This window comes from Cyprinodon variegatus, unplaced genomic scaffold (assembly GCF_000732505.1).
Source record: "Cyprinodon variegatus isolate N-32 unplaced genomic scaffold, C_variegatus-1.0 Scaffold12, whole genome shotgun sequence".
NCBI lineage: Eukaryota > Metazoa > Chordata > Actinopteri > Cyprinodontiformes > Cyprinodontidae > Cyprinodon > Cyprinodon variegatus.
This window is the reverse complement of record NW_015150465.1, coordinates 932,511-956,678: the sequence shown is the minus strand read 5'-3', so window position 1 is coordinate 956,678 and position 24,168 is coordinate 932,511. Positions and strand designations below refer to the sequence as shown.

At 36.7% G+C, this 24,168-nt stretch overlaps 1 protein-coding gene across 1 annotated transcript; it reads left to right on the top strand.

Annotated features, from left to right (window-relative positions):
- Positions 1 to 240: 240 nt before the first annotated feature.
- On the top strand, positions 241 to 23,715 carry LOC107088809 (zinc finger CCHC domain-containing protein 24-like). The gene is made up of 4 exons (XM_015381220.1): positions 241 to 555; positions 4,884 to 5,084; positions 20,460 to 20,624; positions 22,735 to 23,715. Exons 1-4 carry the CDS (start codon positions 379 to 381, stop codon positions 22,846 to 22,848), a joined length of 657 nt encoding a protein of 218 aa, XP_015236706.1. The 5' UTR covers positions 241 to 378; the 3' UTR covers positions 22,849 to 23,715.
- The last annotated feature ends 453 nt before the right edge of the window (positions 23,716 to 24,168 follow it).

The window sequence follows — 24,168 nt, the reverse complement described above, 5'->3', positions numbered from 1 at the left end:
TTTATGGTTGGTTTGACCCAATAACGGTTTTATAAGCAATTTTCTCTCCACATTTAATGTTGATGTTTTTAGATAGGCTAATCTATTATTAGTTATTAATGTAGTCTATATAGTTACTCAGTTTCTGGTTATCTCTAGCTTTTCAAAGGTCCTGGCAGGGAAATACGAAGTGCAGATGTGGGACCTCCTAGCTGCTGTGACGTCACCCCGAATCCTCCATTCAGACTCCTGTCCTCCTGCTTCCACAGTGCATCCCGCTGCACGGCTCCTTACAAGTGAACTCAAATGGATTTCACACACAGACTAACTGAAACAATCCTAGGAGTTCTGGCGGGTCTGTTTCAGTAAGAAGCAAAACTGTGCTCGTCTGGGGACGACATGATGTCTGCAGTAGAGAGCGGCTTGTTCCAACCCGCTCAGCTGCTCAGCTGGGTTTATATGTCCTTACAGGACAGCGCTTTGGACTCGGACTCCCCTGCACAGGAAGGGACGGAACGAGTCACGGCTGATTTGAGCTCCAGCTACCTCAGCAACTTTTTCCATCTGAACACTGAGGTACAGCATAAGCTGCACAATGATTCACACTTTGCATTGATGTTTTACTTTTTGCATAAAACTTTTTTTTTTTCATATAAAAAGAAACAAAACCACTGTTACCTTTACTGTAGATCTCACCTGCAGTATGCCTTGCTTTACTCTCAATGAATATGTAAATATGAGTTTTGTATCCTGTTATAACCCTTTACACACTAAAAAGAGTCAGTGTGTGCAAGGTTCTAGAACTCATCCACCTATGGAGTGAATTTTGTTCCAATAATTTTTTCAAAAAAATCATGTATTTATCTGGAAAAATTCCATCAAGAAATTAAACTTTTAAAAGTATTTATTTACTCACATTTAGCTATTTAAAATATATTTTTTCCTCCATTATTTAACATTCTTTCAACTTTTTATTTTTTAAATGGTTTTTAAAATGTCTCTTTGTCAGACTGTGTTTTATGAATTGCATTCTTTTTAAATTGTGTTTTACATATCACAGGCTCATCATTTTAAGTCTGATACAAACGATGCTGCTAACGTTCATGCAGACAAATTGAGATAGGTCTTTGCTCCTCACTGCGGAGGAAAGCCAACCACTGGTTATAAAGAGAATTTGATTTGTAAAATGAGATTAAAAAAGAATGAAATTCATAAAGATCAATCTGAACAATAAAAAAAATTGAAGAATAAAAGTTACAAATCACTGCTTTCAAAAATAATGAAACAAAATTCACCCCATACTCACTTGGCCTCTGCATGATCAGAGTATGCATGGAGAAGAACAGTGTGGTGGAAACAGACATTAAGTCCAATTTAAGTTAGAGATTTATTGTGGGTTTTTTTTGTCACAAATCAAATCAAACTAGTTTGAAATTTAGGCAAATATAAACATGAATAAATACAAAAGCTTTAAAACTATTCTTACATGTATTAAAAGATAAAAAGCTATCCAAACTAGTGTGGCTCTATATGAAAAACTCCTTTTACAATGGTTATTATATGAATGACTATGATTTATTACTGCTAGCTAATTAAGGAATAACTTAATCTGCTAGGGAAAAAGATGGCTGAAATATATCAAAAGCAGTTTCTCATGTCTCTAAAACAATACAGGAAAATATGAGAAAAAGGGTCTTTGACATCCATTAGTCTGGAAAAGGTTAAACAAGCATTTCTAAGGCTGTGGGACTCAAGCAAACCACAGTGAGAGCCTTTATCCACAAAAAGAGAAAACATGGAACAGCTGTGATTTTTCCTGGGAATCGCCAGTCGACTAAAACTGTTTCAGTTGTGTAACTTGTACTCCACCAGGAGATCAGAGCGCCAATTTTATGGAAGGTGTGCGTCATATTATAAATGGTGCATCTAATAGCATATCAGAGAAATAACATCATTCTAACAGTCCCATTTGGCTGTGGTAGTGGATTGATCTGGGGCTGCTGCGATTTCTCAGGACTTGGACAACTAATTGTTTAACTTTACCAGAAGAAGAATGCCGGGGCATCAGTTTATGACATAGAGCTCAAGAGAATTTAGTTTATGCAGAAGGACAATAAACTGAACTAAAGAAGTCAAACTCTAAATGGCTTAAAAATAGGTTCTCCATGTAGGTTGACACTTACACTTCTTTAAAACATTAAAAAACATGATAAGTGAGTGAATGCACGTTTCACTGTCCATGATGCCTTCTGGAAAACAGAGGATCTGCAGGCCGGTCTTCATGCTTTTCCCCCCGCAGTGCCATAGCACCCATCTCTTCCAGAGACACAAAGATGCTTATTATATCCTGTCACTGGGACCGGTTGGAGTTATGCATGACAAAGGCATTTTGTCTTTACAATGAAATAGACACTATTGGGGCACACAGTGAACACAGCAGAGTTCAGATCTGCAGAAATTCAAAAACTGCTGGGTTCAGTGTCGCATGGACAAAACAGGGTTATCAATCAGGGTGACAGACAGGCCCATGCAAAATGCTCTTTCATTGCAGAGTCATGACAATGAGTTTTTGTAATTGAGAAAAAAGCAGTATCTCTATGCAAAGCTGAGATAAATTGGTCTATGATACAGTGATTCCCAACATTTGGTTGGAAAAAACAGATTTCCCAAGAACATACTTACTGATTAACATTTTAAGAGGTAAAAAAAAAAAAGGAGAGGGATTTTATCAGTTTACTGCCTTACAATGTAAACACAGACAAAAGCAAAACGGAAACCTGAAATTAGATGATTAGTTTAGCATAGCACTTTGATTACGTGTTTTTTTTTTTTTTTTTTAACTCATAAGTTAATATTTCAGTGTTTTAGATAAGGGAGCCAAACAGAAAAAAAAAAATATATAGTGATGGCTGCAGAACTATGGGGATACTTTTATTTAGGTGGAGCAAATCAAAGTTGATTGTACTGGATTAATTAATCAGTGGGTGGAGCTAATTTTGATCAACTTAAAAAAAAATGACACAAATGATGCCATATTTAAATAATTATTTTACAAGTTATTTATTTATTTATTTTATTGTGGCACTCATTACCCTCAATACTGGTGCAGCTCTTCTAAGAACAGCAGAATTATTTAATTTATTAAAAGGTCATGCCTCTGGATCTCAACTGGTCCTCCTGTAGACCTAACATTTAGGACTAGAGGAGGACTTTTTAGTAAGCTTTGCATCTGTCTCCTGCTGCATGACTTGGTTGCTCTGGAGTACCACCATTGGTACTCCTATTTAAGTTTCAGAAACTTGAGTTTGATAAAAGTATAATCCTGTGTTTGAATAGCCCAGTCAAGGTACAGACATAAGTCAGAATAAGAATTTGTGGTGAGAGTTGAAAAATAATATTGCTCCTGTAACAAAAAGCAAAAACAAAATGTAAGAGCTAGGAGGGTTGTTACGTGTTCTGTCGATTGAATTCAGAATTTTAATGCCTTTGATTTACTTTTTTCATTTCCAGCACTGTGTTGATTTGTAGATTTAAAAAAAAGTATTTTAAGCTTTGATGAGGTCTGATTTGAACCACAGATATTCAAGCTCTCTGTGGTGAAAGTTTAATTCCAATTCTGTTTACCATTTAAATAGCACCAATTCCCAACACATGTCATCTCAAGGCACTTTACAGTTCAACAGATCATACAGTCAAATTGCATCAAAGGTTTCTGTCAAAGGTATACCAGTTGATTGCATCCACTCATTGACTCAAATGCAATCCCTTACACTAAGCATGCTTGCAGCGACAGTGGAGAGAAAAAAAAAACTCCCTTTTAACAGGAAGAAACCTCCAGCAGAATCAGGCTTGTTTTGTTCTGGCTGCTGCTACCTTGACCCGTTGCCATCCCTTCACTCACTTAAATCCACAGTTCGGGGAGGACTCTAAATAAGGCTCTTGGGTTCTACCCCATTATACCAGTCATACAAAAAATTATGGTGTCATCAATGAGAGATTGCAGCATTTTAGCTAAACCTTGTGTCCCAATCTGGATGGCTTCTAAAAAAATGTTCGATTAGTTCAAATATCTAGTTTTAAGTTTGAACATAAAAAAAGTCAATCTAAAGTTAATAATTTAGTGGGGTTAAAGGGTCTAATGTAAATGGAACATATATGCTCATTCATATAACACATTACCAAGAAGCTTGTTTAGCAGCCCTACTTCATAGTTATTACATAGTTATTACATTCATATCGACTGTGGAATTATTGGAGAACAATAAACGAAGGCTGAATATCAATAGTGGTACTAACACCCCAGTTTAAGCATCATGAATCTTTAAATAAGTAAATAGACATTTTCTACTTAATAATAAGTGATTTCTACCTATCTAAGTAAATTTTTTCATGAGTACAGATTCATTCATATCAACTTAAGTTTATATCATTTTTATTTTACAGAGAAAATTCAATCACATCCAACAGTTTGGTTAAAAGCATTTCTATATGAGGAAACCCAGCAGATTGCATCAACTCTTTGTTTAATGCATGTAGTGACAGAAACGTACAGCAGAACCAGGCTCGGTTTGAACGTCCCTCTACCGTGACCAACCAGAGTTTAAGCTGTCGGCACATGCAGATGACAAAAGGAACACAGATGCAACGATGGAGGAATACTTCATATCTGAGAGAAAAGTAAAAGGTTAATGGGAGCAGCGGGTCTTTTGCTGACTTCATCCTGGAAAGACACCAAACTAAGCAGATGAGCTTTGAGCCATTATTCTAGTCTAGATCAAAAAGATCATAAAGTTAGTCTCAGGTAAAACTCAGCCTAAAGCTTTTTGTAGGATAGGGGCAAAGTTAATCACTGAAAGAGGCCAAGGTGTTTAGAGTCAGTTGAAAGTATTTTTCTTTTCTTACAGGCTTTAACTAAAGGTTTCTACAAAGGCTCTTCTCCATATGGATCCTTCAGTAACATTGTTGACGGTCTGAACTCTCTGGCAGACCATTTCTCAGATCTCTCCCTGTCCTCAGAGATGCACCAAAGCAGCAAAAGACCACCGCCCAACTACTTGTGCCACCTATGCTTCAACAAAGGACACTACATCAAAGACTGCCCTCAGGTGAGCGCATCTGTGCCGCAGCACATCAAGCAGTATCTGCACAGCCTAATATGAAACAGGTTTTCCAGTTGTGTGGGCCATTTGAGCTGTTTGTGAAACATCTGACAGAAAATTAGATCAAGAGTATTTCTTATATTTATGAATGACTCTAAGCTTAAATCATCTGGATTTAAATGCAAGAGGATTTCCCCAGTTCTGGTTTCACTGAATTTTAACTAAGAACTCTGATGTAAGAATGTAATGTTTGCATTTATTTTTCTGCGTTGTTTCTTCAGCACATATTTCAGCTATATGGAGCAGGACAGGTTGGTAATGAGGAGCAGATGTGAGGTTGGATCAGTGAGGCGGTCTTTCTGAAAGATGATAGGTTCCTCTGTAGAAATAGGCACGACCTCCACTCTAAACATGAAAGAAATGTTACCAAAGCTTTATGTGCAGCTATTATTCCTCATTGATCATGTTGTGAGGGAAGTCCCTGACATTTGTAAGGTGTAGTGGAAATGATTACGGTGGAGGAAATTCTCTGTTTCAGAAAGAAGCTGGTAATAAAAATATTCTTCCAGCTTATGATAACAGTTATTGTGTGCATGGAGGGTGACAAGTGGAGAAAAACACAGGATTTAGGTAATGAAGTTCTATTTAATTATATGGGTCTCAATTAAATATATTGTTTTTTTTTTAATTAAGTGAAATTAATGAGAATAATCATTTAATGTTCCTGTGAGAAGCACATGAGGAATACATTTAAGCTGTCACGTTCATCAAAGGCAAGGAGGCGGGACTAGGGCTGCTCCTGACATCTGATTGGCTGTTTGCTTGTTCTCTTTTACTCTGTCATTATTTTTTGTTGTAAATCATTTTCCAAAGGGTGTTACCAGCCTCCAGCTCCTTATACTTATTTTTGTCTATAGAGAGTTAATGAGAGAACATGAATTGGTGTTAGTCAGTGGGTTGGGCTAATTTTGATCAGCTTAAAAAAATGACACACAAATGATGCCATATTTAAATAATAATTTTATAGGTTATTTATTTATTTTATTGTGGCACTCATCACCCTCAATACTGGTGCAGCTCTTCTAAGAACAGCAGGATTATTTAATTTATTAAAGGGTCATGCCTCTGGATCTCAACTAGTCCTCCTATAGACCTTTGCTTTAGGACTAGAGGAAGACCTTTTGGTAAGCTTTGCATCTCTTTGCTGCATGACCCGGTTTCCCTGGAGTACCACCATTGGTACTCCTATTTAAGTTTGAGTAACTTGAGTTTGATAAAAGTATAATCCTGTGTTTGAATAGCCCAGTCAAGGTACAGACATAAGTCAGATTAAGAATCTGTGGTGAGACTTGAAAAAAAAAAATCTAAGAGCTATGACTGTTGTTAAATGTTATGTAGATTGAATTCAGAAATTTAATGCCTTTCATTTAATTTTTTCGTTTCCAGCACTGTGTTGATTTGTAGATTTTTAAAAGTATTTTAAGCTTTGATGAAGTCCGATTTGAACCATAGATATTCAAGCCCTCTGTGGGGGGAGTTTAATTCCAATTTCAGGTCCGTTTACCGTATTTTTGCGACTATAAGGCGCATATAAACGTCTTTTTTTTCCCTCAAAATGTGCGGCGCGCCCTATAGTGCGGTGCGCCCTATGTGTTACTGCGGACTTTGTTGAGACCACCATGAGAACAGTAAAGGGGGAAGCGTGGGCGTGGATTGTGTATAAAAGAAAAGGTATGTGCTTTATGCTGAACATTGTTGTCATAACAACCCTAAGAGAGACTTTTCCAGCTGGAGTCATTATTAAGGCAAATGAAAAGGGCTGGATGGATGAGGAGATGATGAAAGCGTGGCTGAGGGAGGTGTATGTGAGGAGACCACAGGTGTTTTTTTCCACGCATCACCATCGCTGTTAATCTGTGACTCCATGCGTGCCCATCTCACAGCCGATGTGAAAAACATGGTGGAACAAATGAACGCTGTGCTTGCTGTTATTCCGGGAGGTCTGACAAAGGAACTTCTACCGCTCGACATCGATGTGAACCGGCCGTTCAAAGTAATGCTACGTTCACACCTGACACAGCAAGAGCAGCGAAATCGCATCTGCTGCTTCATTTTTGCTGCTTGTACCAGTTAGTTCTGGTACGCTCTGTGTCATCAGCGATGTGTCTGTCTCTCAGCCAGCTCCCAGGTTTGATTAATACTTTGTAATAAATACATGAATAAAGCACAAACATACTCAGTTTTGCTCCCACTCTATTTTTAAATGCGCAGTAGAGGTATTTAAACGTAGTAGAGGATACGTACCGGTATATAAAACCCGCGCCTATAATCCGGTGCGCCTTATGTGTGTGTTAAATACAGTAATGGCACACATAACTGAGACTGCGCCTTTTAGTACGGTGCACATTATTGTCGTGAAAATACGGTATTTACATAGCACCAATTCCCAACACATGTCATCTCAAGGTACTTTACAGTTCACCACATCATACAGTTCAATTGATTCAAAGTTTTCTATCTAAGGTAAACCAGTTGATTGCATCCACTCATTGACTCAAATGCAATCCCTCACACTAAGCATGCTTATGGCGACATTGGAGAGGAAAAACTCCCTTTTAACAGGAAGAAACCTCAAGCAGAACCAGGCTTGTTTTGTTCTGGCTGCTGCTACCTTGACCCTTTGCCATCCCTTAACTCACTTAAATCCACAGTTCGGGAAGGACTCTGAATAAGAATCTTGGGTTCTTCTCCATTATACCAGTGATACAAAAAATGATGCTGTCATCAATGAGAGATTGCAGTATTTTAGCTAAACCTTGTATCCCGATCTGGGTGGCTTCTAAAAAGCACTGAGGGATAATACCCAATTTTCTCACCCAAGCAATGCTTACTCAATGGAGATTTTGGAAAAGGTCTAATCAAAGTCTAGAATTAAAACTGGAATACTTTTGATATAAAAGCCTGACTACCTCTTATATCAACTTTTCCACCATTGCTGCCATAATTTGCATAGTGATTTTAACTTAACAATAAAATCATGATATAAGAACCTTTTTCTGTATGGATTCAGGCCATGAAAAAGGCAAGAAAAGAAAGAAAATCTGGAGGGCGGTGCTCTTCATGGCACAGTAGATGTTTCTAAGGTGTTATTTTTAAGTCATGTAAAATAGCATGTTTTGTTTGTTTAATTAGTCTATGACTTTTTGCAGCTGGAACTCATTTGTGCTTGAGGGATAGTGATGAAGAATCAAATGTTGTTATGGGAAAAGGAAACCTGGAAGAGAGCAGTGCTTTTACCAATGCTCGTTTAAACGCAGAACAAAAATGTCTGTTTCCTTGATGAAGTCTAAAAGGGTACAGGTAAAGGAAAAATAGTAAAAAGTACATGCATTTAGGTTATGTTCTATTAAACTACAATGAATGATATCAAAGGTCAGCCACACTGAAGAGTTGGGTTATTTGCTTCAGGGAGATGCAAAAGATTTGTCTTTGAAATATGCAAAACCTGGAAGCCATTACTGTGCTTTTTGAACCAGTTCTCCGTTACAAATATGATGTCAGACATTTTTTCATGTGTTGTTAATATTTCAAATTGTGGCGTTACAGTCATGGCGATAGGTTACAGCGGCCGGAGCTGCAACAAACTGGGCTTTACCTAACAAACAATATGATTTTTGTTTTTGTTGGTTGGAATCTGAAGTACTTTAAGCTTAAAACAGCTCAAATCATTTATTGGAAGGGCTTTTGTGTCATTTTGCAATGCAAGAATGAAAATACAATTTAGTTTAATTTGCAATTCAAAAGAGTTTATTTATCCTCCCAAATAAGGTCAAAATATCATCCAAAGCGACTATGTTTTAATGATCCTTTCCTAATAAAGTAGTTAAAGCCGGTTTCTGGTAAGATGATACATAGAACTCAGAGTGCTGACAGTAAATGGGTGTAGGGTGGGAAGGGCTTGGAATAAATAAGTGGAGCATTGTTTCTGCAGAGGCAAAGGTCAGGAAGTCAGTCCGAATTGTTCGCACAGCTCTTTTGGCCGGAGTCATCTCCGTCTCTCCCTGCCTGCGTCGAGAAGCAACCATCAGACATCACATTCGCAAAGCCTGAAGTGCAGCTGCCCGGAGACCGCTACGTCCACCGTGTTTTTGGAAACACTGGGTAGTGCAGGAAGAGGGTGTATGTCTCTACAGCTACAGTTTAATCATGTTTGAATGGAGGGAAGAGCCTGCAGGATGATCGCTCCAGACAGGGAAACTTCTGATAATTGCAGAAGGAATTCCTTGATTTATTTTTGGTCTTTGAAAGCGAACAGAAATATTTTTAGTTATATTTCCCATTCAGGCGCAGTGCAATATCTACAAGCAAAATTATACACATTACCAGCAAACTCTAAGTGCCTGGTCCAGGGTCACTGTTTGGTTTTTGGCAGTAAGTATTATGCAACATTGCATTGCAAAGAAATCTAATTTATTTAACTTTTCCAGCATTTTTACAACTAGTTGTTAGCCAAAAGATACCATATGTGTAAAAACATTAAATTTTTGTTACCCCTGATTTATCATTAAGTGATTTAAAAAGTCATTATGCAAGTTTTTACTGAAAGATAAACTCATAATAGCCTTCTTATTTAACCTTTGCAACTAAATCATCATAGACTGATGCCTCAGTAGTTCAGTGCCGATAACCTATAAGCCTGCAGCTTTTTTTCCTAAATTAACTCAGGTGGGAAGTTCCCGCGCTGTTTGCGGATGGGACTTCAAAAGCATCCATGTTCAATGGGTCCAATTAAGCAAACAATCAAAGCGTTATATATCCAAGATGGATTTTGTGGACACTCATAAGAGGCTGGCATCCAGCTCAACTCAGACACCAACAGAACCTCAACTTAAGGTGAAAAAAGTAAAAAAAACAAACCTTAAGAACCAGGGTGAGCTACGAGAATGAGCAGAGAGTGCTGCAATATCATTAAAAAACTCCCTAATGACTCTTTAATGATTTAATATCTTATTACGGAAATTATGTGCTATGTTATCCCCTTGTGTTTAATGTTTATTTGAAAAACATTTTAATTGAAAGTGAAATATTCAAACTACAGATTTATATATGCATCTATGTCTAAGTAACTCCTCAAAAAAGACGTGGGGAAAAGTCTTTCACCCCTTCCATAGTGTATACCCTGTCACACTATTTGATATAGGAAGGATATTTAAAACATAATGAGTTAATAAAAATGACAGTGACTGAAAATAGCACACTATTTTTTTTTTATAATTTTACAAATAAAAAGCTTTCTGCAGTTTGCATCACAACTTTTCACTTCAGGTACAGCTGCAAACTGTTTGTGGTAAATGCCTCCCAGCTTTTGTGCAAAATAAACAAGCTAATGTTAGATTTACTGGACAGTTTCTCCAGAAACAATTTCCAAGTCTTGCTCTAGGTCCTGATTTGGATTTAAATCTAGACCATTATAACACATCAATCCATCATTAACTTCAACCTGCTGTCTTGTACCTGCTGAAGAAAAGCCTCCCAAAAGCATGATGCTGCCCACACCATGTTTCACCTCTGGTGTTTTCAGGTTAATTTGAGTGTTGGTTTTTTTTTCACCTACAAACTTTGGTATACAGGCAAAAAAGGTTATATTTGGAGTAGTGTTGAACATGAATTAATTTTCTTAATCTTGATTAATCTCACTGTAATCTTGGAATTAATCTAGATTAAAATGGTTTATTTGAATTCTGCCAAAGGGCTTCATGAATTTGAATCAGAATTTCTTTTTTTGCAGTGCAACCATTTACAGAGGAGAGAAAAATAAGATTCTAGGTACAAATATGATACAAAAATAAAATAAGGATAAGAATAAAATAAGATAAGGATGATATGTGTGTGCTACCTAAATAAGTAAAAGTAAGTCTTAGAACAGGTTTCTCAAGCCAGGTAGCACATTAGACCAAGGACTCATCTCCTGTTTCTGAAATTCATCACAAACTGCTTGAGAAAGCTTTTCTACTATGATAACTTGTGGTGAAAATAAATAATATTCCATAAGATGTATTTGTGTTTAATATGTGTTTATTCGGAGAAACATGAATTCTGAATTCTAGGCCCTATATGATGGGTGATGATGAACTGTTTACAGTAGCTTTGTTTCATCAGTCCAAGCTCTATTTCTCTTTTTTCCCACCAGTCACTCAGGCAGTCATTGTAATGTCCTGTGAGGCCGTAGTAGCAGCAAGGGCTGCTGGGTAATGTCAAGATGGGGGAAAACATCACCATTTTATCCTAGTTCTGTGTTAAAAGGGGTTGTGTATGTTAACTTTGGCACCATTTGAAGAATGTTTTATCAGTTGCATATAAGGGAATAAGCATTTCCTATTTTCTTTCTGTATTGCATAAGGACTGTAGTTACTAATAAGTCATCATTAGTATAGACCCAGCTTCCAACCCAACTCTGAGAATAGATTAATGGCGATATTTTCTTTATTGCCCAATAAGAGTCTGGCATTAATAATCCTGAATGGTATAATTGAACAGCCAAAGTTACATTTAATCAAGTAATGCTCAATAACGTTGAGTGTTTTGTGTTCTTCAAATAACTGGATCAAAATATAATATATGTGCTAATTTGTATTTAAAACTATTAACTCCATTCTCAGTCTTTAGGCCTCACAGGACACACATGTTTAACTTTGCAAAGTGAAAACAGATGGGAAATCTTGGCTTGGCTTAGCCAAGCATTTTCTTTTTTGTTATTCTACAAAAAAGCCCCTAATCAGTTAATATTTTGATTATCCACAAAGTGATGCCAAGAATAAAAATCAATATTTGCTTCCTCCCGAAAAGTGTGCATGAGGCTAAAAATCATGAAACATATCAGTTTACCTACATATTTAGTCTCTACAACAACCAGCGCGGTTATTGAATCATATATCACATTATGTTAAAGATTGATTTCCTTCATCGGCTTCTGCCTTTGGTTTTCAACTCACTCTCGCACTTGTTTGTGGCCCTATTGCAGACAGCGAAATGTTTGCATTGTTTTTTTTGCTGCACACTTTATTTTTGTAGTTGGACTTGAATTCACTTCTTGAATTTCCTCTCACGAATAGACACTGGGGAAATGTAGGGGCATCCTAGAGACAGGAGCATACAACCGTTCATACTTGAGGGCAAATTTGAAGGACCAGTGGCCAGCACAGACTTGTTGAAGGGCAGGGGCAGAAAGACACAGAAAGCACATTTAGCTCGTCCTCACCACTACAGAGGGCACTTTAGCACGCATTTTGGCCCCCAAAGAGGACATTTTAGCAAATGTTTTGGCCTATGAGAGGGCACTTTAGTACATGTTTTGGCCCCCGAGTAGACATAGAAAGAAAAAAAAAAGGGCACATGTCCCTATTCCAAAAAAAAACAACAATTCTCTGGATTTTGTTTCCAAGTTTTAAGATGTTTTGCTTCCCATCCAGGAACCTTTTTCAATTAAAAATCTGTCCGGTTAATTTGCATGTTTTCTTAGCCAAAACAAGGCCTTGTTTTTGGGCAATTCTATAAAGCCATGAACTCAGCGCTATTTTCCAGTGGATTGTTCTTTTTTTACTTTTTTGGAATGACTATGACCTGGATGATTGAGAATCTTCACCAACAGGTCCTCATAACTATAGAGATCATGTCAGCATGCATTTTGGCTCCCCAGGGGTTAGTTAGTATACATTTTGGCTCCAGAGAGGGAACGTTAGCATGTATTTTGGCTCCTGAGAGGACAGTTAAGTGTTTTTCTCCTGGTTGAAACTGTTCTGTTTAGGATGTGCTGATAAGTTTTTGTTGTTTTCTTTTTTGTTTTGTTTTTTAACCTCTTAATATCCACCTCATACCCAAATGGACCCATTTCATGTTCGCCAAAGAGTTACATAAAGTTTAAACAAAACAGATTTAAGTGTTTCTATGATCAGAGATTTTCGAGACAGGTTAATATATTCCGATATTCATCTTTTGGCTATTTTTGGACTGATTTCCGATATCACTATTTGATCGGGGCACACCTATTTTCCAACTTCTACGTTAATTAAGCACTTAATAGTTTCTGTCATTTTGTCCCTTGTTATTTCTTCCCAGTGAGAGCTGCCTTATCTGCTCACTTCATGCTGTCTGTTGTTATTTTTCTGGCTCCAACATCTGCTAAGGACAACGAGCAAGATAGAGGGAACCCTGGAATGTGGGGCAGACAGAAAGCCTTTGATAAATGGTGTCTGTCAATGCAGATGTTTGTGGCTTTGAATGTTTTAAATGAACTACAGATTTTCTACCAAGTTGAATAATGTTTTTGGCTTTGGATGAACATTAGATGTGCTTCTTTTTTTTTTCAAAGGACCCTTAATGTGAATTGGATCCAAGCATTAGCAGTTTAACACTGAGAAGATAAACCCTGCAACTTTTTCCACTAATTCACATTTAAAATGAATTAAATCCATAAAGTGTCAAGATGTAATCCAAGGTTTAAAACCTGAAAGCAACCTGCAACAACTGCACATCAAGATCAGGACCTGAAGGTCTCAAAACTCTGCAAAGAAGGTTCCTCATCTGTTTTTTTTTCTTTTTATTGTGTAACTTTGCTTGAGTTGATGATAACTGGACAAAAATCCTTATGAACCAAATGTTTGCCTGTCTGGTATATTCTGTGCTGTTGACTCAAATTCAAAATCAGTTTATTTTTTTTATTTTTAATGCGTCAATATTTATTTATTGTATTTTGTTTTATTCACTGGTAATAACAGTCCAAAATGTTATATTTCACTATTTTCTAGGGGTCAAGATATTTTGGTGGTTTTCTTTTTCTTTATTAAATGTTTCTATAACAATGTTGTAAAAAGAAATATCATATTCCTTTGTGCTTTTTATTCTAATTACATTTTAATAGGTTAAAGGGATGGGTTTGACATTTAAAATAGTGAATTTAACAATTGCATTTTAATAAGAAATTGGGAAAAAAAATGTTGATGCATGATGTTTTTCTTCTATTACCGCCACCTCACAGCAGGCAGCTGCCATAGATTTAATTATGTCTTAAATTTAAGGGTGAAAAACAACAGAAATGTAACTGAAACCTTTTTTTTTTTCACTAAATTCTCTGACCCTTTTTAAACGCTCATGTTTCCATTTCAACCCTTCTTTCTCTGCCAGCCCACCTGCCCCTGCCATTTACTCTTTGTGAAACCTAATGCCGCTTTAAAGCTGTATATGTCATCAACTTGAAGCTTAGCCAGACTGAGCAGAGAGCATGTTGGCAGCAAAACCTTCCCCAAGGTAAAATGACTTATTTGAAATAAATAGATGCTAAAAAGAATAATATGTGTAAATGTCTGTAAGTGGGAATCAGCTGTTTTTTTTTTTTGTTTTTTTTTTCCCCCGGCACTAATACAGTCAGGAATTGAAATGTTCCAAGTTTACAAATAATGACCTATGCTAAAGATTTAATTTAATACATTAAGATATTTTTGCCTCGATTTGTCCATTCATGACATCAAATCAATGTTTTTCAAGACATGATCTTCCTTTTATTGAAACATCACTCTCACGTCTTCCCTTAAATTGACCTAGTGCTTAGGGCATGGACCCTGGAATCCTGAGGTTCTGAGTTCGAGCCCCACTGCCACTCTGGGTCCCTGAGCAAGACCCTCCCCGGGCGCCGCACAGTGGCAGCCCACTGCTCCCCAAAGGGATGAATTAAATGCAGAGAGAGAATTGTGTTGCTGTGTACTAGTGAAAGTGTAAATCATTACACTTTTCTTGTCAAAGACAAGCTCTGTAGATATTTGAATACATTTTAATAATATTTGTAACACAGCTAAAACCCTCATGCAGATGTAGACTAGATACCCCAATATCTTAACAATGTTCATCACCAAATATTTCATATAAAAAAAAATGTTAATTATGAATAGTTTTGCTATACGCAGTTATAATTCTAATCAAATTATATCCGACAGTTATTGTGTGGTTTATTTCAGTGTTTCATTTGTAACAGAGATTGATATAAAGCTACATAAAGCGGTACTTTTATTTTACTTGAATTTCAAAATAAAGTGATGGAGAGTCCATTTGGAAATTTATAATTCGGTCAACATTTCACGTCTTTTCAAAATGCAACTTTATATTTCTTGCAAAGCACTTACGCAACACTTGAAGGTCAAAGTATTTTACTTTTTAATACAATTTGATATTGATTTGACAAATCAATTTAGTTTCAAATAAATATTTTATGGATCTTCATTCATAAAGGCAAAAAGGGACGGTGGTAACAATAAACACTAAAAAGACATTTAAGGGTGTCATGATTAGAGCAAGTGAGTCAAAATAATTTCACAAACGATAATCCAAAATAATCAGAAGTTGATTAATTGAAAAAATAACCAGTAAATCAGTTGACTATCAAAATGATCGATAGTTACAGCCCCACTGTTATTGAATCTTTGTAGAAAATGATGCATGTTTTTAGATGTACAGTTTGTCAGTTTTACATCAATTTCAAATGTGGAATTTATCTCAGAAATACATATTTTTTATATGTTTATAAGAGGGGCATTTGTTAAGCAACTGCAAAACTTTTTGATTCCCAAGCCTAACAGTCATGTGACAGGAAACAATGTTTATCCTTATAAATCCAGCTGTAAACTTGGATACTAGTCCAAAACAGAGAGACTAGCTGCAGCAGATTTTAGTCCAGGGATTGATGTGTGGTGACAGCTGGGCTCCTTCATGATGCTGTTGGGTCTCATAAAAACTAAACCCAGTAAGAGAGAGACAATAAGCACTCAGGGTTTGTTAGTGTTTAGTAATAGAACCAATGGTGACCAGTGGGTTTGTGTTAAGCAGGTTAAAGGCCTTATATGTGCATTAGAGTGAACGACCTTGAAAAGGAGGTGGAGGGGTTGAGGCATGTCTATTGTTTCCAGATGATCGCAGCCTCCACCTGGATCTCTCTCACCAACATAGATGGAAATCCAGTCGTATCTGCTGTAGCTTGATGTGTTCTTTATTTTAAGGGGTATTGTATTGTTAAAAAAATTAATCACACAAATTTGTCTTGAATCAAAATGTTTTTGCTTTTAGTTTCTTGCTATAGAAAACTTAATTCAAACAGGAGGCATTTATTTCAGGGGGGATTTTATTTGAGGGCTTTGTAGCTTTACAGAGATAGTGTTCTTACTTATTTATCCTTTACCATCACCTAATTGTCCTAATATGTCATCTTCTTTGTAGGAATATTTTGACCATCTACAATCTACAACCCTGGACCATAAAACCATGTTTCTCTATAAAAGAATAAACCACTTAACCATTTATTGTTAATAATTACCTTAATATTTATCCATTTATTTTATTATTTTAGGCCCTGAAGATGATTAAGCTACACACCATACAGTGGATTGCAAAACTATTTACATTCCTTCAAAATTTTTCCCATTCTGCCATGTTATCACAAATTTGATATGTTCTATTGGGAATTCATTTGATTGCACAAAACTAGTTGTGCGTCACGCTCAAGTTGAATGTCAGAGTCAGATTGGCATGAAAGCATCTATGAACAACTGTTTTTAGTTCTTTAATCAGATCCTTTCATATATGCATAAAATTCCCAAATTTTTGGTTTTAATTCTCATTTGTATTAGTATTCTGATCATTTAAAAAAAAAATGTATTATTGTTTTTTGGTCTCTTCCCACTAGGTCGTTCTTCAATGTTAGATTTCTATTAATTTCTTTGTGCCAATTTATTTAAACAGGTAAACTTTGTAGATTCTCTTGTGTCTATGTGTTAAGCTCTGTTTTATCATAACCCTCCTACAGTTCCCTCCTTAGCATTGTTTCTCAGCTGTCACTCATCACACTTCATCTGTATTTAGGCGCTATGGTTAATTTGCAATGATCCCCTATATACAATGTTTTTCTTGTGGCAACTGTTTAAGTTTTATAGATTACTTTAAATCCTTAAATCATTAAGATCTTCCCATATTCACATGCACATTGGTCCTGCTCAGACACTGTGTTCTCTGTAGTGTCGTTGACGTGACTATGTTGCTGCAAACTGTTCCATTTTACTTTTATAACATGTTTTGCATTGTTGTAACTAGGGCTGAAACAATCAGACCAATCGTGATTAATCTATTAGCGAAATAATCCTTAACTAATTTAGTAATCGATTAATTGTTAACTGGCGTGTAGAGACTCTAAAACAGGCCTTTAGCTGACAGAGCAACCCGCTTAGAGCAGTAATTATAGCAACATTGTCAAAAAAGTACATAACAATTTTGCATTTAAGAGGAAAAATTTTTTTTCGTCTGTCAATATGCTATATCCAGAACTCAAGGGGAAAAGGTTTAGTTTTACCTGGTTTAATTTCAATTTAAGTCCCCTTTAAGGAATCTTTGGCTATCAGATAATTAATCGATTAATCGATTTGCAAAATAATCATTAGTTGCAGCCCTAGTTGTAACAGTCTGAGACAATTCAGATATGAAAATGCCTGAATTTTAAGTTATTCTTTTTTCTTTAAGGTGATGGAACAGAAAAATCCTTTTATTTTCCCTTAGTGGAGACATTAGGGTACAAGGCTTTCACTGCAGTTCTTATTAACAGTGAATGGAAGTCGGCTGCTCAGATCAACAGTTGGTAGATAAACAAGAATCTGTGGCAGAAGAGAATCCATGAAAACAAAAAATTAACAATACCATTCAACCTCTAAATGTCAGTTTGAAGGTGACATTTAAAACCATTTGGTCATACTAAATTTGCCTAATCAGTTTAAGACAAAATGGAGCTGGAATCTACAACTTTTAGAATTTTTCTATTAAAAAATTGGTAAAAAACATAATTTTTCTTTTCAAAAATATTTGCTACTTTAAGATGGTCTCTCTATAACATGAAGTTGTAAGAAAAGTTTTTTTTTTTTTTTTATCTGTGGTGGTATCAGGAACAAATACAAGAGAATAGTATTATATATAAAACCTTGTGTTATGGTTTGGCTGATAATATCAATGCCTGAAACTGGTCCTTCACTCAGTTTTTCCTGTATTCTCAGAGTCTCCATTAATTGTCGGGTCAGAAGTGTTAGTTCCATTTGTTGACCGTCAGTGCATGACATCTTCGATGGGTCTAATGGAAACTGTCGAGTGTTTGATGGCCCCTGTTGCCCTGCAGGCTCCACCATTTAGGCAAAGTCTGTTTGTTTTGCTCTGAAGAGTGAAAGCTGTTTCCTCTGTCAGGAAGATGATGGTCTGTTCACTGTCCCTGCAGGCGCCTGACAAAGTGTGATCCGCAGTGAGAGGTGACCCTCCCCAAAGTGCCTCATGGTGGTCGAATGATGCAAGTGCAAACCTAAAAAAAAAAAAGAATACTGTGCCGAGGCCCCGGCCGTCGTCCACTTCCCTGTTTGGTTTAGCAGATGTTGTCCTGGAAACGGGGCTTTGACAGAGTGCAGATTCAGTCTCAATTTTAATTTGCCTTGCTTTTCAGGCAAGATGTTTTTCATTCTAAACATTCTTGATGAGGTACTTTTTTGTGGCTCCGTTTTGGATTTTGTCATGTTCAAAAAACGCAGCGTTCATCTGGGTTTTATTTCCTCCCTTCTCAGATCTTTGCATTCTTATTGGAGGACTTGGTCCAGCTGGGAGGGATGACTTTGACCATGAGGTATTTGTCCTATGGCATAGGGGCCCCTTGGTCTCCTCCCCCCCTGCAGGCAGCGCTCCCATTTAGGGTCCCCTGGGACCCCAGCTGGAGACATTAGGGTTAATAAAGGAGAATGTTACATTTTTTATTTTCTTCAACTAAATACATAAAAAAAAAACATATTATATTATCCTTGGAAAAAAGCTTCCATAATTTTACTTCCTTCTAAGCTTTTAGGATTGTGTAATTTAAGGATCGCTCAACACCACAAAGTTTAATCAGACATCAAAGCAGAGTGTGCTTCTCTTTTTACCTAAAGAACCATAAATAATCATCTTATTCTGCAGACAAAACTTGGCTCTCTTGACCATCAGCAGGGCAGCTTTGGTTTCCAGTTGCAATCACACAGAGCTTTGAATTGGCTCTGATCCAAAGAAACCAAACAGGTCCTTCAGTCTGCAGTGCAGGGTGGAGAGAATTGTTAAAGGTTACATCTCTCAGCTGGGCTTTAGCTGAGGAACAGAGCTGGTCGGTCGTGGGGCCTTACTAAGCACTGCGGTGGATCGTATTTGGACTTTGGTGCGATAACCCGACAGAAAGTGCTGAAGTCGAAAAGGAAATTCTACTTGCTCCTTATGGTTTTCCGCAAAAAAATAAAATAAATACAATCTCTAACCTGCAGCTCTAAAAAGGCAGCAGGTTTTCTTTCCAACCAAGCAATAGCACACCAGATTCCAGTCATCTCATCAAATCATCATGTTCAGATTGGACTAACTTGCAGCCTGCAGCCACACGGCCCTTTCTGGAAACACTTTGACACCTCTAGTTTAGAGGATTTGTAGGACACATTAAACCATGAAGTATGGTGGCAGCATCATGATATGGCGGTGGTTTTCTTGATCAGAAACAAGAAATCATCAATGGGAGAAACCCTGTGGAGGATTTTTATCTTTTGGCAGGACAAAAACAAACAAACAAACAAACCATCAGACCTACTATGGGATGGCTGAGAAGCACGTGGCCTGATCCAGGATTCCATTAAAATGAGGATATGTGTGGAAAGACTATATCAACATAAACAGATGCTTTCTGTGATGTCTATCATGGCAAATCTTATAACATTGAGGTTTGTCGTAACAGGATATTTAAAGGTTTATAAATGTTTCTTTTTTTGTCATATCTATAATTGATTCAAGAATCCTGAATGAAATCTCTGTATTGTATTTTGACCTATTTTGGAAAGTAAAGAATTTGGCCGTTTTATATACCTTGTTGTGTTTATTTTGTCTACAAATTATAATATCACAATAGTTACGAAAAAAGGTGCTTATTGTTGCATTTATTGTTTTTTTAGGCCTTTCTTGGCTCCCAATTAGTTCAAATATACAGTATAAGCTATCAATAGAAATCAGCTGTGCTGAAGCAGGAAAGCCTCTAAAATCTGCAGGAAAGTGGCCCCAGAGGACCGACTTTTGACATGACTGCTGTAAGGTCTTAAATGTGTTCAGCTTCTGCTTAAGATGTTATTAGATCTCTTTTTATACTATTTGTCAACAGGAAATTCCCAACATTAACTTTTACTTTGTATGCTTACAGAAATTAGGACATATAACAGCTTAATCCTTTCATGATGATTATTTTCACATTTCTGTTTAAGTTGCACTTTCACACCTTTATCTCACAATGAGGTGATTAACACAGCTGCTTCTTTTCAGGCTCGACCCAAAGGTCAAGGCCTGACCCCGTATCAGGGAAAGAAGAGGTGCTTTGGGGAATACAAATGCCCTAAATGCAAGAGAAAGTGGATGAGTGGCAACTCTTGGGCCAACATGGGACAGGAGTGCATCAAGTGTCACATCAACGTTTACCCACACAAGCAGGTAAAATATTACATCTCAATTAACAATATTGTCATTTAGGTTAAATATGGGAGTTTCAGGTTTAGAGGAGTTGGAACTGCTGTTTCCAGTGATGGCTTAAGGGGGGAAGAGGAGTGGTACATCCTTACATTACTGTAGTAATTATTATCAAAGTGGCAGAAAAAGGATGCATGTTTTCTTAACTACCACCACTACTCTTGTATTTAGCATAGATCAGTATTCAGCCCTCCTTAGATCACTGATGTAGAACCATGTCTAGAAAATTTCAGAATAAGTCTGTAGGATTTGATCGAATTTTTGCTAAATGGTTTGATAGTTTTTTTAAGTTCTTAATTCTTAAGGAATTAAGAAGGTTTAGACTTTGACTTTAGGACTCTTGATCTAAGCTATTTCATTCTATCCCTGTATATTTGATTAGAGGTGTTTTTATTGATTAAATAAGAGCCTCAAACCCAAAGTCAACAGCTTTCTGATCTGGAGAACAAGCTGCTATATCCATGTTTCTCAGTGGCAGTGTTAGGTTTAAACCAAATGAGCACATTTTGGGTAAAATTTACATTTATTCTTATCTAACCAGAGGAACGTACTCTACATTTGCTGTATCCTTCTTGTGGCAAAGAGAAAAAAAAAAATTTCCCCCCTATGACTAACTTCTCTATAAAGGCAACAAAAATTGTACAAATGTTTTTTCCTGATGACCGATTATCTGAGTTGTACATCTGTGCAGCTCCTCCAGAGTTGCGTTGGGTTTGCAGTGCTGCCGTACGTTTTCCATTCTGAAGTAATGGACTGAGCAGCTGTGGGAGATGTCTGAAGCTTGGGTTTTACTTTGTAACCTGCTTTTCCCTGACCATTGTTTAATATTCTTGGTGTTGGTGATGCTTTTTCTTCACTACAGTTCTTAATCATTCTTCTATTAGCATCTAATCTATTCAGTTCAGGTTAGTTCATGTGGTTTGAATCATCCTCCACTACAGTGGAGTTGCAGCTCAACAGGGGCTGGATTTTTCATTGCAAGGTGGCTCTAAAGTCCAAAGTGATGTGATTTGTAGAGACACCAACAGCAGCCTTAACTGCTGCTCAATTTATGGCTTTTCTCAGACTCAGATTAAAAGAGAAATTAAACAGAAAGCACCCACATGATGCACCCTGGATATGTACAGCAGAGAGACAGAAGCCATGGGGTATAAAACAGAAGGATAAGAACTACAGGGTATGTGAAGGTAAGCTAACGCTACATAATAGCGTGCTGCGATAAGCCCAGTGTAAACTGATTTAGTCATAAAAGATACACAAATATCCCATGACAATGGTCCTATCCCACTAACTAATCGGTATGAACTGCCAGCAAGCAAGCAGGGACTGAAAATAACGATTCTTTGTAAGAGTTTATAATGGAAAAACAGTAAAACATATTGACCCAGAGAGAACCTAATTGGTACTGGAAAAAGGAGCTAAAGCAACATGGGCTTCACAGAATTGCTAAGTTTATTCCATGATTATATGAACAACAGCTGCACCTACGACTTGTTGCACTGTATTGCAAGGATAAATCGCTTTTTTTTTTTTTTTTTTTTGTAGGACATACTTTTGCTTTTGTAACCTGCACTGCTTGCCCTGGATCTTGGGGAAAAGTTTGGATTGTTGTTCAATTGATCATTAAATATCTTCAGACAAAAGAGTGAACTTGGAAAAAAGAAAAAGAGAAACTCTTGGGTGTAATCTGGGTTCATACATTCCTGTGTGCACTTCTTTCTTTGTTTTCAGTGTTATTTCTTATTGTATTATTGTTTATTTTTCTGAATATATCCGAAGCATATTTTATTTTCAGTACAGTAACTCAAACCAACTACTTGTTGCTTTGTAAATTATTAACCCACATGTTCCATAGCCGAACCTATCCGACATCCGGTTTAACATCCGTGGCCGTAGTCAGGGGCCTAGCCATATCTGCATTACTTTTATTTCAGAATGCTTCACTGCCTTGTGTTGGTCTATAACAAAATCCCAATGCCTTACATGTTGTGACTGTAACACGACTAAATATGGAGCAACGAACCAAACTGTTGCATCTGTGACTCTCTTCACTGCATTGATTTCTCCCTTTCAGAGACCTCTGGAGAAACCAGACGGCTTGGACGTGTCGGACCAGGGCAAAGAGCATCCACAGCACCTGTGTGAAAAATGCAAAATCCTTGGCTACTACTGCCGCCGTGTGCAGTAGGAATTATTGCCTCTCCCTGCTATTTGCAGACCTCTTGGAAGATTCACCCTTTTGTATTTTACCTTTAAAAAAAGGATTTTGTACAGTGATATTTCTAACAAACATGTTTAAAACATTTTCTCTAAGGCAGCCTTAAGAACAAACGTACATCTCAGCAGAAAAGAGTCATTCTGTGTTCTTCAAAGTGACTCGGCTGTCTTCATTTTAATCTCATTACAGAATAAGTGAATTACTGTGAATATTAACCAGGTTAGCTCCTTCTGATTCTAGTCAAGTCTGTATATTTCCAAAATAATTCATTGCAAGTAATGCCATCTGTATAAAATATGCAAGTAAGAAGTATATTCAGTGTTAACATATCACTGCTTATAGGTACATTACTTTTTTCTATGATTTCTTGTTTATTAAATGTTTAAGAGGAATATATTTGATTGAAAGTTGCACTGTGACTGTTATGAACACACCACCCTAATGGTTCAGGGTTATGTTCACACAAGAAGCTATAGCAAAGATGTGAAAGGCATTCAGCGCTGGGAACACTCACCAAAGTGCCAATTAAGTTTGTGAGATGATCGTATGGGACCAAAGAAGGGAGATAAAAAAGTTGGAAAAAGTAGCAGATGTGGAGCAATAGTCAAAGGACACTATTTACTGAAGTAATAAAACCTAAGATGTGAAGTTTTATACCATGTGCCTCCTTTGAATAACAGATCTATGGATTATACTTATATTAAAAGGCTTATAAAAGATGTTTTGTCTGTTATTTTTTTCCCCTCAAAATCACAATCTTATGCATTGCTGCATTGATGTGGTTGCTGAAATTTTAAACCTCTATAGTTAAATTTGCATAATTATTGTTTTCTTTCATTTTCATTAAATGTGTTTTTTTTCTCAGTGGGTTTACAAAATGTGCAAAATAATAAAGTGGACTTGACCGGGGATCGTGACAAGTGATATTTTCCATCCAACTACTCAGATGTTAAACATTATGGCTGGTTTATATTTTTATGGATTGCGTTGAGAAAACAAAGCCAAGAATTATTCCATCATTGCTTTTTGCAACCCTTCCTAAAATTTATAGCAAAGGGTGGGAAAAGTGCCACATTATATAATCTCCCATTTATTATAATAGGAATGATGGCAATTTATCGTACCCACTGTTTAAAATAGGAAAAAACATTTTAATCTTCTGTTTGCTACAGTAACAAAATTATATTATAGCATTTATCAAGCCTTCACCATTAATGCATAGAAAATTAATTAATGATTGCTGTATATTCACTGATAAGCAATGAGTGACATTTCAAGGAACAATTTTCC

Bases quoted from the DNA above. Each gene is read 5' to 3' on its own strand.
- LOC107088809 (XM_015381220.1), top strand. From the start codon at position 379: ATGATGTCTGCAGTAGAGAGCGGCTTGTTCCAACCCGCTCAGCTGCTC. The intron at 556-4,883 runs GTACAGCATAAG...CTTTTCTTACAG, and splicing joins TTTTCCATCTGAACACTGAG to GCTTTAACTAAAGGTTTCTA. The intron at 5,085-20,459 runs GTGAGCGCATCT...GCTTCTTTTCAG, and splicing joins ACATCAAAGACTGCCCTCAG to GCTCGACCCAAAGGTCAAGG.